The 13,971-nt window shown below is 44.3% G+C and overlaps 1 protein-coding gene across 2 annotated transcripts in view; it reads right to left on the bottom strand.

Moving 5' to 3' along the window:
- Window positions 1–5,076, bottom strand: part of MTMR2 (myotubularin related protein 2) — a 61,011-nt gene extending 55,935 nt beyond the window's left edge. The window contains exon 1 of one of the 2 annotated variants that reach the window (XM_032681193.1): window positions 4,961–5,076. In XM_032681193.1, the coding sequence (XP_032537084.1) occupies window positions 4,961–5,043 (83 nt within the window). In that variant the 5' untranslated portion in view covers window positions 5,044–5,076. Of the gene's footprint in view, window positions 1–1,464; window positions 1,780–4,960 lie in introns of those variants that run through there. The other variant, XM_032681192.1, reaches the window with a different exon arrangement.
- Between the last annotated feature and the right edge of the window lie 8,895 nt (window positions 5,077–13,971).

Genomic DNA, 13,971 nt, shown 5'->3' with positions numbered 1-13,971 from the left:
TTTCTGCCCCAAATCCTGAGACTCTAAAAAGATTCTTCTTGCTCTGTAAATCTATATGCAGGCAAAACTACTAGTTAGCTTCACAACATACAGTACACAAAAAAGCCCCAAAACCTATCTCAGAATGGGCTTCAGTTGCAACTGTTATAAATTAACACTTACATATTAAAATCAATGACAATGAGCCCATTTGAAGTCGCTAATTAGTTCTAGGCATAGTGTTAAGTTTCTTAGATACAAAAACCAGTTTATTATCAACGCTCAGCCAGCAACGTACTTGTCTTCAATGATAACAACTCTTGAGAAATCCTGCTTCACACATACAAGAAATCAAATGTAAGCAATGTTCTCAAAGCCCACGAGGAAAACGACAGCTACTCGCATTTCACCGAACACCAGAACTGGCAAAAATCTTCCCTTTCAAACTCTAACTTCAATGACTCATCACAAAACAACTCAATCAGCAATGCTCATACATCTGGTAGCAATGTGGTGCTACAGCAAAAGCCCTCCTTAGCCAACAGCTCACAGACTCAACTCCTTCCAGCATCACTGTGACCCGTGGGGAAAGAATTCCTTCAACATAGCCCTAAATCAGACCAGGTATTGACAGGGCCTTATTTGAGACAAGGGGGAGTTTATACCTCATGGAGTTATTGCTTCAACAGACCTTACTGCACTGATTTACACAGAGTTTATGTTTTCAGAGTTATTCTTGAAAACATAAAGACAAGGAGCATGATTGTTCTCATATGCTTCAGTAAAAGTGCAATGCATAGGATCCATGATGTCTGCAGATCTTTGTGGATGATAACCACCAGCACAGAAGTGGTAACAAGCAACCAAGACAGTGGTAACATCAAACCTTGCTACAGTCACGCTGATGGTAAACATCTGCCCACTGCCTTACCTCTTTTTCTCATTTTATACCAAGGTTGAAATATCACTGACATCTCCTATAACAGTTTCTTTACAGTACAATCACCTCCACACTTTTCCACAGGCAATATAAATTTACCTTCAGCAGATCTAACAGAAAGCATCTCAGGTATCTTACTGGACTGTGATATGCTTTTTCAGATAACATTTCTGAGGAATATAAAGAGAACTATGTTAAATCAGAAACTACAGCACATAAGCACACAGACTACATGGACAAAATGCCTAATCACTTTTAATGAAAAGTAAATATCTGAAGTTTGACATCACTTTTTTCCTACAGTCATATGTTCTGCTAAAGTCATACATGGCTCTATCTGACTTTCCTTTCACAAAAGATTATGATAGAATTCTGTTGGCTGTTCCTTTGAATTCCAAAGGTCAAAGGGTCCATATGCAACTTCAAATTTGAAAAAAAGAACAATACAAAAAATCCACCCACAAATTCATCTTAAGAGTGGTCTCGGAAGAAGTCTGAATAACTAGCACAGCTGAAATGCATTTATTACTAACTCACTCACTCACCCAAGATCCTCAGGCCATTTTAGAGATATAAAAGCAGCCCATAACATTGAGTAAAGCTTACTCTTCTGGACATAACTGTACTGTAGCTCACTGAACATTAGAGTCAGTGTTTTACCTCACTCCTTCTTCTGTCTCATGGGTTGTTCCTGGACTGACAACTGCAGATACACACAAACACTTCTTTCCAGCTGCTAGTTGAATACCACCACAGCTCTTTTTAAGTAGTCGGCTTGTGGTCATGTGTCTTCCATGAGAACAGGATGTAAGAGGAAAGTCCATCCTAAATACTGACCTTTGGAAACCACAGAGAGCTGCAGAACCCAGTGCTGTGCCACCCAAACCTAGCACTGGGTGAGACAGCTGAGACTTGAAAAGCAGAATGGCTGTTTCAGCACAACTATGAGGGCAGCTGAGTTAATTAGCTGTGATCTGCTCATCTGAAACTAACTTGTATTTTCACACAGAGCTGCGGATTTTTTACCCTGTGCTATACCGTAAGTTTTTCAAACATTTTCCAGTTGGGAGAGAAAGTAGATAACACTTGTTTAGTTATTCCCATATCTTCCTCAAGGCCCACAGGTATTGCACATTACTAGGGTCTATTAAAATATCAAAGCAACTTTCACGGTCGAATGCCATTACTGCCGTATCTTATGTGCATTATTAAAAGACAAATAAACCTATATATGTTCTTTAAGGCACTTATTCAAATGTCAGTAACCTTAAGTATAAGTAAACTCTATCAAGCATGTCTTCTCAAGGAGTCAGATCTTAAGTATCTCTAGAAATATAACACTTAACTTCCAAGCTGGAGCTGAGAGAATCTAAGGAATGCACTGCTGTATGTATTTCATACTAGCACCCTTCCAAGTCTTCTAAATCTTGCATAAAACAATTCAGTAACTACAACTCAGTAAGGTTTCACATGGTTGGGTAACTGTGATTCTGGGATGAGTGATCTTCTACTCATTTCTTGGGTTTTGTTCCTTTTAAATAAAATGGATTATAAAAACTGATGACAGCATCCTCATGATTCACTGTGTTCCTCACATCATCCTCAAGGCTAACTTCTTCTTTTTAAACAAAATCACTTGGTGAAAATACGTCCCAGTCATAGGTTACAATTTGAAGTTGGTCAAGCTATTAGATCACAAACACAGCCTGAAAATAACTATATTTCAGTGCATACAAATAGTCCCATTACCTTCAGAGGAATTGTTCTGATGCATAAAATCAGACTGCAGTACAGCTTTAATGAAAAAAAAGATGAAAATCGATCTACTGTCCAATTCAAATAAAATTATTTATTTGTGCATAAGTATCACTAGATTTGCACAGGAATCTGATAATAAACATTCTGAAGGTCACCAGGCATCTCTCATTATAATAACCTTATTTCACTTTTTTATAATTTTGCCCTAATCTTCAACAAAATTTGCCCTAATCTTTCAACTAAAAAGTTTCACAGCATACGCCAACTTGAGATGAGGTTTTTTTATTAATAATTACAGATGAAAAACATTCATCTATTTCAACCTGGCTAGAAAAAAATAGAATTTGTTTAGAATACATAAAAAAAATTGACCAGCTCTCTTCTATGGGTTCTAGATGTTCGAGCAGAGACTTGAAATTCTGAAAGCTTTTGAGTAAGCTTTTTTATATCCCAAGGAAATCTGTTACAGTTTGGGGCCTTTTCAGAGCTTGGAGGACACAGCCTCGTGCATGCTCAACAGAAACAGATTTATCATCTCAATTTCCCAACAGTTCCATCTGTGCAGGGCATGCTGCTGAGAGGCTGAACAGGAGCTTCCTTGTAGCCACTGGCTCTTCTGAGTTAAGCTCTCTCTAGTGTCCACAGGCCTCTTACAGTGACTGACCTCCACATGGCTCCAAGTTGCCTGAGCTGATGCAGAGGAAAAAACAATAATATACTGGGTCAGTTAGGTAAGGGAGAAAGAGGCCTGTAGGCATCTGGTAGGGCACTGGTAAACTGCAGAAAGAAACCAATACAGAGAGCAGGGAACAGAAGAACTTGATGAAGGGCGAAATAAGGATGGGGAGTCATGAAGGACTCAAGGACGAAGGAATCCAAGTGCAAGCTGAGCACTCCCTGCCTGAGGAGCAGCTGGGTAAAAGCCGAGCATGGAAGTACAGAGATGCTGGCAGCAAAGTGGCCACCAGCACTGTAGGAACAGAGGCAGAGCCAGGAGATCTGAGGAAGGATCTCACTACAGTGTTTCTGGAACACTGCATCCAGGTCTTAGCCCCCCAGCACAGGAAAGACACTGATGAGCTGGAAGGAGTTCAGAGAAGCAACAGTGTAATAGCGGGGCTAGAGCAACCTGCCTGTGAGAAGAGGTTGTGGGAGCCTGGAGCAGCCCCAGTGCCTATGTGGAAGGTATGCAGGAGCTGCCCAGAGAGGTTCTGTGTACTTCATCTTCGTAGGTTTTCAAGACCGGGCTGGGTAAAAGCCAAAACCAGCCTGATCTGGTCTTAGAGCTGTCCCTGCTATGAGCAGGAAACTGGACTGAAAGATGCTGAGACCCTTCAGCCTGAGTTATCATGTAATCCTACAACTTGGGCATGGCAAGAACAGCCAGAATGGGACAGAACAACCTTTAGCAGCCATCCCGGCATCCCTGCTCTACCACAACATCCAGGGCCTCTCATGCCACAATCCATGCCAATCTGTCAGTGTCCTCCCTACTGCACCCTCCTCCATCACATGGCCCAAGTGAGATGCGCTTTCAAGTCACAAAATTCAAATTTCACCGATAGCCTGCAGAGGATGGGAGGAACACGAAAGTTTCCTTTTGGCTTCTGTGGCTTAAAGACTTTGAAAATTACACACGTGGCATTAAAAGCCACTGAGACCACAAAATCAAGCTCTCAGAAAAAGCCATAAGGGCAAACCCACAAACGCTCAACAAACCACAGGAAATTTGTTCCTGTAGAAGCAGAGGACAAGGCCTGGCATGGGCAAGGTAGAGTGCGGGATGGCAGCTACCAACCGGGTACCGTACTTGCCCTTCCAGCAGCGCCCACCTATGCTGCCGATCTCCCAAATCCCTTCACCTCTGGTACCCAGGGCGGGAGCACCGCCTTGGCTATGCAGGGATTTACCAAGAACCTGGTGCGGGTGGCAACTCCTGCTCTGACTAAAGGCCTGGAAGAGAAACCGGCTGTGCCGCAGTCGAGCAGTGCCCAAGCCTGCCTTCCTGCACCGCCACCCCACCGCCACCTCCAGCGCAGGGACACTCCCGAGGCACCCCGCCGGGAGAGAACCGACCCCGGGGAAACGCCGGAGTCTCCGGCCCACGGAGGGAGAAAATGGCACCAGCCCCATCCCCTCGGTTTGCTTTCCCCCGCCGGCCCCTCCCTGTCCCCCCAGGCCCGGTGGTGGTCCCCGAGGGCCGAGCACCCGCGGCGCTGCGGCAGCGGCGGCGCGGCCCCGGCGCCCCGCGGGCGGGCGGCGACGGCTCTGCGGCGGCATTACCTGGACAGGGAGTCGCCGCTGGGCGGCCGCGCCGCCGCCGCCCGCCCGGCGCCGAGGCTCTCGCAGCTGGAGCTCTCCTCCATGCCGGGCGGAGCGGGGCGGCCCCGCAGCGGGCGCTGTGTGTCAGCGCAGCGGCCGGCGCCCCGCGGGCCGGCAGGCGGCCATGCTGGCCCGGCGTGCCGTGGGGGGGCGGGCGGGGCGGGGCGGCCGAGGGGCCGAGACACCGCCCCGCCGTGCGGGGAAGTGCCGGCACCGCGGGGGGATTCGCGGTTCGCTGTGCCACTAGGCACAGAATGGGCCAGGATCTCCCTTTTTGTCCTCGTGAGAGCCAAGGGAAGGTGGCAGGTCCCGGGGTTCCATCCCCGGAGCGCGGTGGTCGCTCCCAAGAGCAAGGAGACGATCTCTCTCAAGGATACCCCTTGGGAGTCATCTCACCTGTGTTAGGTTTGCTTACGGGATGCCCCGCTGGGACCTTCTCTTGTATTGGGTTGTGTACCCACAGTCGAAAGCAGCTGTGCTGCTGAAATTTTTAACTGCCCATATCTGCTCAAGAATCCTCTTTGAGTTTATCCCTCAGCTGGATGGTGTGGGAGCTGTGGAATGTGGCAGGTCAAAAAGACATGAGAATGCAGGGTGCTGGCACAGATCCTCCGTAAAGTTACCTGACTGCCAGCTCGAGTGCATACGTGATGATCTGTGCCCGGGAGGCTTTGCAGGCACAGCTCGGTATAAAACGTTCTGCAGGAAGAGCCATGGTACGTTCAGTTCCCTGGAGCAATCCAGGAGCAAGAGAAAAGCTCTTGGCATTGCTTACAAAGACTGACGAACTGCACCTTAAGCCTCCCATACCAAGCGTGCAGATGTCTTTCAAATGCTCAGCTGTTTTGTCAAGAATTCCACAAGGCAAAAAATCTGAAACACTGGGGACAGTGTTTCAGTCTCCTAATTCCTGTTAGGAGGCAGGTGGGTTTCCACTAAGGCCTGGTTGTCGGTAAAAACCATCCGATGTCAGGAGCATCAGTCCAAATGGATCTTCCTGTTTTAAATACCACCTCAAAACCATGTGTCTTCTAAACATCTGTACATTCTGTGGCTGTAAATGGTTACAGAAACATCATCCCATTTCATGCTTCAAGGAGTAAATTAGTTGATGTATTTCTCTCTGTTGTTTCCCATTTTGTTCCTGTCATCAGAGCGTGGCTCCAGAGCAGTTTAAGTCATGCAGAAGGTCGTGAACATGAGCAGGATGATGAAGTGGGTTTGCAGCAGCTCTGCCTGAGAGTGCATGATGCAGCTGTGATATTGCCTCTATTGCTCTTTCCTTTAGTCTCTATCAGCTGCTGTTGAACAAGGTTGATGTAGGATGGTTTTGAAGCTTGTTTAAACTTGAAAATACAAGTTGAAGCAGGGTTTATTTTTGTGTGTTTTATTTATTCGTCTGAATAAAAAGTAAATAAATTGACAAATTATTCAGGAGGCAGGGGAGGCTTCAGCCTAGAAAACCTCTGTTTTCAGGCAGGTTAAAAGTGAGATTCGTGTTTGAAAAGTAAGCTAATTGCTAGTGGTTTATTGCAGCATTACAATTCAAACAAAATGCCTGAACATCATTACAATTAAAAGATTGATAGACCTGTACTGATTTTGCACCAGCTGTAAAATTATTTTAAATGTTGATTTCCCCCACCCCTCTCTAGTTAGGGGCAATAAACGTTTTAGAAGTACCATTTATTAATCAAAAATAAGGTACTAATGAGATACTCTCTGCCTGCCTATTTTGTTTAGATTACCATCCACACCTGTGTCTGGTGAGCTGATGGTGTCCTCTGCAGGGACATGCAGGCAGCTGTGACAGCAATACTTTTAGGTCTTTGGTAAGCAGTCAGACAGTTAGTTCCTGGTAGCCTTTTCTCACTGATGTGCTCTTTTCCCAGCCTTTCCGAGGATGGAGTTCCTGGCGGTAGTAACCCCTGGGAGAGGTCAGCGCTGTAGAACTAGCACAAAGCAGTGCATGTCTCCCTTTCAAGTCTTATCAAATAGCCTGGTGGTGAGTTGGTAATACCTCTATTCCCTCTGCTAAGCTTAGTTTGATGGAGGTGCAGTTGTTTAAAAAAAGTCAAGTAGGAATAAAAACAATATATAAACCTATGTGAAAGTATTAAAGTACCTTCCTTTATTCCTAATTTACTACTGATGTGGCATCTCTAAGTAGTTTATTGATGAAGTGCTCTATTTGCTTTTCACTGCCTTGTTTTGTTCTTGGCCTTATCCCCAGGGCCTATGAAACCCTTTAGAAATTCCCACTGGTGCTTTGTAAATGAGAACAAAGCTAATCACCTCCTGGATCTCTCCTGCTGCTGAAAGAAACTAGCAGTCTGCTCAGTGAGTCTTTCTGCTCAACAATACTGCATTTTCAAGTCAGAATATTCTCTCTGTGAAGTGCGTTACCTCAGGGCTCTTAAAAGTGATGGAGAATTAAATAAAGGCCTGACATAACCAAAACCAATTAAGGAAAATTCACAAGACTGTTTTACAACTGACGCAAAATAAGTGTAGTTCAGTCTGTTAACCTACTTTAGCTTGCCACATCCCTTACCATTATTTTACAAGTATCATCATCTGGGTTTTTTTAATGAGGGAATGTTCTGTCGTTTTGTGATTTCAACACAGGAAGTGGAAAAATAAAATTAACATCACAGATAAATAATAAAATTATCTGTATTCATCTTTAATGCCATGTGGCTGACTACAGCTGAGGTGATATCCTGAAAGAGAGAATGACAAGGAACTTCCTTGAATAAAGGGAGTAAAAGATTAATTCCAAGTAAAGGACAAACAGAGATCCTTCAATACTTTCTGAAATTTTATGTGGTTGTAGCACATGCAAAATGTAAAATACATAGCCAGGCTTTCTTAGGTGTTTAGAGGCTGTCAAAGTTGTGGCGAATACAGCACAAAGAGGGTAATTTTATGTACCGTGTAAAACATGATTGAGGGAAGCAAGACTTTTGCTTCAGTCCTTCTGTGTGAAAGTGAGATAGTATTTGTGTCCATCATATTTAAACTATGTGTCTGTTAGCTTAGAGGCTTTCTAGCTCTGTATGCATGTGTAGTCCGTACATCTGGTATATGAATGTGTCAGATATTACAAATCCAGATGTTCTCATCTCAGGTCTAACTCCTCAGCTTTGCTGCTGCACAGCCAAACACAGGTCTGTCATGTCTCACACTGTGAGCACAGGGCTTGCCAAAGCTGGAGACAGTCACACGTGCCAGGCATCCTGGCATAACGTCTCACAGGGGGTCTTGTGGGGATGTTTGGTCATTGTCTGTGACTCCTTGACTAAATGTCCCTGGAGCAGAGAAGGAATCATGCTCTATAGTGGTCAAAGGCTAGACCGTGAAAGCAGGACCATGTGCTTGAATGATCCTCTCTAAGAAAGCTTGCTCACCTGCTGCAGTCTTTGTCGTAACCTGCCCTGACATGGTACAGCTCCCCTCTCTCCCCCTCTTCTCATCACACAACCCAACATGGGGTTTAAAGGCCTATAAATAACAAGGGAGTGAGAGCCTAATCCCTTCTGAAAATGATCGCTCTGTCCCCTTCGGTCCTGCCCCAACATTAAAATCTTTCCATCCTAAAACTAGCTCTCTTTGCTGGAGCTCTGTGACTCTCCCATATTTTCCCCACTATAGTCATACAGTCCTGTGCCCTCATAGCCAGCACATTAAATGGTTTATGGCAAAGGCAGTTACACACACTGTGCCTTCCTTAGTAGTCCACATCAGTGAGTCCAACAAATTTGCAGCATGACCCAGTCCCATAATTGTTCTGAAAACCGCACAACCAGAGACACCCTCATCTCTCCCTTTGATTCACTAAAATGGTTCTCAGATTTATTATATTTTCTTGTCTCCTTGATGTACAGCTTAAGGGCAGTGGGCAACCAATAAAAGACTCTCAGTGCCTTGGGAAGGGCGGATTGTTACTGGTGAGATCCCACTGTGATGTACGATCATCAAATCACACGGGAGGTGGCATGTGTTCCTTTGATCAAGTACCATCAGCTGATAAAATATGAGGTCAGAAACAGTGAGAGCTTTGGCACAGGCAGAGAGGTTGATGAAGAACAACTTGCTGTGGCTGTGATTTGGAGCTAGAGCTGCAAAGATGTTCTTGCAAGAACATCTGTTACAAGATGATCAAAGGGGGCATGCACAGATTTGGTCCTGCTGAGGCATGATGCTTGTGCTGTTGAAGTTGGAAACTTGTCAAAACAAAGAGAGGGACTTATAGTTACACTTAAATTGTCACTGTGTCTCCAAGGTTGCTGTACTTGAGGTTAACCTGTTCAGAGTGGTCACCTTAGCTCACCCATAATGTGATTTTTTACTGGCTATGATGGCACCCCAACAATGCTTTTGCCTTGCACCCCCTCCATGTCTGATAGAAGCAGAAGCTAATGATCGATAGTCCTCTAAGACTTGTTTTGGTCACTTAGTTGTTTTTTATTTTTTATGCAGTCATGCATATATTGGTGCAAGGTGCTACAGACATGGAGTTCTGGACTCAACCTGGACTTAAGCCTGCATGCTATAGCTTGCTACCTCTGAGCGCTTCTGATGGGCAGACTATTTATTCTCCTTGCTAGTCTGTGTAGTGCTTTCTTGCGCTCACTTCCGCCACCAGCTCATGGCTGCTCACACAGCAGTCAGGCATTGCATATCACACAGGTTGAGTATGTCAGGATCCATCCCGATGTGTGCTCAATGAGTACAGACCGCGGCCTGTAGTAAGGCAATTCACCCGGCTTTTCATTGCCTCATGCTCCTCATTCTCAATGGCCTCTGCAGATACTGATTTATTGCAATGCCCTGCAGCCTATGTTTGCTCACAGCCAAGTGAGGTACTAGTGCAATCCAAGGTATGGACTGTAGTGCTGAGCAGACTGTGAAGGTGCAGGCACTTGGAGGGCCACAGGCCTTGGGCTCTAGGGGCAGGACTTCTGTTACATGCTGCAAAACACAATAATCAATTTTTTGTGTCAATTCAAATTCTCCTGAAAGACTAAATACATCACAGCAGCTGTCTGGCTGTCTACAGGTTTGGACTGCAACACTCCAGCAGCTCCTTGCCATCTGTGTAATGGTCTCCAATCTGGCAAACATGAAGTAAGAAAGAATTATTCGTAGGAGTTAAATTTGAAATTTCTGGTGCTTGTTAAACCACTGCTGCTGGAAATAAATATATTTCCAGAAGTTGTAGGGTGATCAGGAAGGAAAGGCATGGGGGAAAGAATTGGTTTGATACTGTAAGTCATTAGGAGCATGTCTGAAGTTTCAGCACTTGCAGTCTCTGGGAGGAGGTTAGGTGTTCATACGCAGGATAAGTCTCTACCTCTTGGATCTCAGATCTGAATTTTACAATCCTGATTTATACACCAATTTTCAAGCAAACAGTCATTTTAAATACAGGTAATTTTATGTCTACATTGTCTTTGTACTGTCTATGTGCACACAGACTTCTCAAAGTGAGCTCTTAATATGCAGCTGGTGTATTTAATAGCTACAATTAGGGAAATGGTTAAGAATACCTGATTTTATCTCATTTATGCTTCCTTTTCTGTTAAGGAAGATGCACACTGTGGTAGTGTTTCAATAAAACACAATCAAATGTTAATGGTAAGATCTGGAGATAATATTAAAATGAGAAGGATGCTTCTAGAATATAAAACACGGTAGAAATTAATTCTCTTTTGGTTTCCCTTTTATTTACCTCAAAGGCTCAAGTTTCCACATGGAAGGCTCATACCATTGTCTGACTTTCTTTTAGAAGCAACAGGGTGTTAACCTCTAGTGATGAAAGGGCTGGAGAATTGCAAGCTTAACAGTAAGTGCAATAAAAATGAAGTATTTGAGAGTGTTTGATTATCTGCTCTGTGTAGGTTACCTGTCTGCAGTGCATAGCTGTGGAAAACGTTCAGGAAGCTTCTTAAGACACACTAAGCCCCTGAATGCAATAAGGGAAGAAGCTTACTGCAATTTTTAATGGAACTATAATTTGGAAAAGACAGATCACAAAGTTGTTAATAATGCCAAATAAGAGGGACAAGGAGCAAATTTAAGTGCTGGTGCCTTGATTAATTGTACTACTTAACTGTTCGCTTACCACCTGGGGCGGCAAGGCTGCTTCAATCTGCTACCTTCAAGACACTCACATTGCTTTTTCATATTTACCCCTGGGTGAACAATCTTTGAGATGGAGCAGGCCCCGGTAATGGCTCTCAGATGGTGGGATGGGATGGGGGTGCACCAAGTTGGGCTCCTGCACTCTATGCAGCCTCTAGCACAGTGTCAGCAAGCTGTGCCTTCTCAAACAGCCTAGTGCTCTTGTCCTTTCCTGCCATGCAAATATCTGCCTAGTGGGTCTCCCTTTGCCGCAGAGATGCTGATTTGAAATAGCCTCCAAAATAAAAATGACAACTTAATGCCATATTGGGACCAGAGGAGAATCAGGCTAAATATTGCAGGGATGTGGCAAGAGCGCTCCAGAAGGAACTGGGTCCAGTGTGAGCAGAAGCCAATTTGCTCCACTTGGTTCCATAGCCATCATCTCCCTGATGCCTTATTATTTAGCAATGTGAACCTACCCAGGGAGTTGTTTCTCATTGACTCCAGGGCCATTACATACCCAGTATGAGGATACTGGGCAATGCTTCTAGGAGCACTAGGCAGCTAAAAGGGAAGTGTGTGCTTCTACCAAGAAGGTGGTAGTGAGTGACTAGTCAAGGAAGTGCACAACTGCAGGATTGTGCAATGTCCTACAAGTGGTCTCAGATTCTAAAATTTTGCATGAGCTGGAAGGACCCATTACTGTTACCATTCTTCTAGACATGAACACCACTTCCCTCCTCTTGAAGTTGGTTTTAGATCATGAAAGAAGCAGCTGATTTGTGTCCATCTTGCCACTTGTTTGATTGTTGAATACAACAATCTATGTTGTATTCATCAAATTAATGCATGAAAGAAATATTTAGGATGGAATGCCATGTGTACAAAAAGTTAGGAATTGCTTGGTTCTTAAATTTCCTGATATAATCTAAAGGGATCCCACTCAAACATCCCATCTCAGTGCTGGATGCACTGAAGGTTCAGGACAAAAAGCATAAGGGGACTGTATAAGTAAAAATCAGTTTAATGCCTGCACACAAGTGTGGCTGAATTCAGGCTTCACAAGCAACACCAAATTTTGCCATTTCTGGTCATAGTTCAGCATTTAGATGTCAATTGCTTTTACCCTACATAGCAAGACACAGTGCTGATATGTAAACTCCTGCAGTTTGTGAGGGCCAAAATTAAGCATTAATTACCTTATATGAGTGTAATAAGTTACCTTACTGTCATCTACAGTGAGTCACTTCTGAGCCTTTGGTACTCTAGCTCAGATGCTTTGGTGGTCCTGATACCCTCAGTCCTCTGTGCATGTGTGTGTGGTTGGGGTCTGGGATGTTTGAAAAAGATTATTGTCTCATGTATTTGGCTCAAAAGATAAGGAGAAGGAGCACAGTATACCATATCCTCTTTCCTGCCCTGAAAGGCAAGGGCCTCACATCCCTGCAATTTGTTTGAGAGATTGAGAGGGACATACATTGCTGGTGGTGAATTTCTGAAGGAAGATGCTAGCCCTCATTTCTTAACTGGGGAATTCTTGACCCTTACAAGGAAGGAGAAGGATGAGAAGTGAGTTTCAGTGCTGGATATGTTGTCACTACTGTGGAGGGAGAACAAAGGAGCTTAAGGCACTGTTCTTTTTTCTTTTTTTTTTTGCCTGCCCAGGGATGACACTTCTCAGTCCATCATGGGGGTTCCAGAGTGGTGTGACAGGACAGTGATGTGAAGCACGGTCTTCCACCATGTCCCATCTGCAGCTGCTCTGGCAGCTCATCAGTGCCTCTGGGCAATATCTGCTGCTGCTCTGCCAACAGGTTCAGCCCATCCTTAGTGTGCTGATAGACAAGCTCAGGTGGTTTGTGAGCAGAGACAGTTTGGAGGCTGATGCTTTGGCTGGGAAACGTTTGCTTTGGCCAACTCTGCTACAGAAACAACTTCAGAGAGCAGAGGTGCTTTGCAGTATTGGCAGTGCCTGAAGTCAGCAGGAATTCAGAATGAGCCCTGGCTTGAACCAGCAGCATGAGCCTCACAGCTCCCTCAATGCTTCAGTCATGCTGGAGTATTGCCAACATGCTTTCCAGCCTAAGGAAACTGAGAACTGAAATAACAGAGGTTTAAGATTCAATGTCTCAACCAAAGCAGAGTGGAATTTCCAAGGCAAAGATACTTCTTTGTCCCAAGGGCATTCCCTCTGCAGAGTATGAATACCTGCTTCCAAAAAATGGAGGTCTGATCCTTCCCAGAGACGGATTACAAGAATCCATTGTAAAGGCAAGACTTACGTAACCCTAATGTAGGATGACCAGTGTCCCTAGTAAGAGATTCTTTTAGAAAGGAAAAGAAGGAAAGGAAAGAAATGTCCTTGTTCTACTACAACATTCTTCATGGACAAGATTTAAAGCCTTTGGCTTTATGAATATATTGCTCAATAACCTGAATATATGTTAGCTCAGTGCACATTGTAAAAATACTTGGATAATATTCTATAGAGCACATTCTCACTCTCATTAAACCTAAGACAAAACCGAATACATTTAAACTTCATACTATGGTGACAGTGAAGATGAATAAAGTTAGTTTCTTCACTGTAGGGCCTATGAAGTCACAAGTAATGTAGCTGTGTTAGGTGATGGGCAGCATAGGAAGTCAGGCTGTGTTTGCTCAGAATGACCCCTTTAGCCCTATTCCTGGAGTTGCAAGTTTCTCAGTTCAGTAAAAATCTAATTTAATATCATAACGTCTCTGAGAAAGACTCTCCCCATCCCTCTTGCCACCTAAGGCACTGAATTTACTTGAATCCATAACTAAAGCCTTCCCCCAGAAAGCACGTGCTGGCCTGAGAA

Source organism: Chiroxiphia lanceolata, chromosome 2 (assembly GCF_009829145.1).
Source record: "Chiroxiphia lanceolata isolate bChiLan1 chromosome 2, bChiLan1.pri, whole genome shotgun sequence".
Classification (NCBI taxonomy): Eukaryota; Metazoa; Chordata; class Aves; order Passeriformes; family Pipridae; genus Chiroxiphia; species Chiroxiphia lanceolata.
This window is presented reverse-complemented; position numbering and strand designations above follow the sequence as displayed.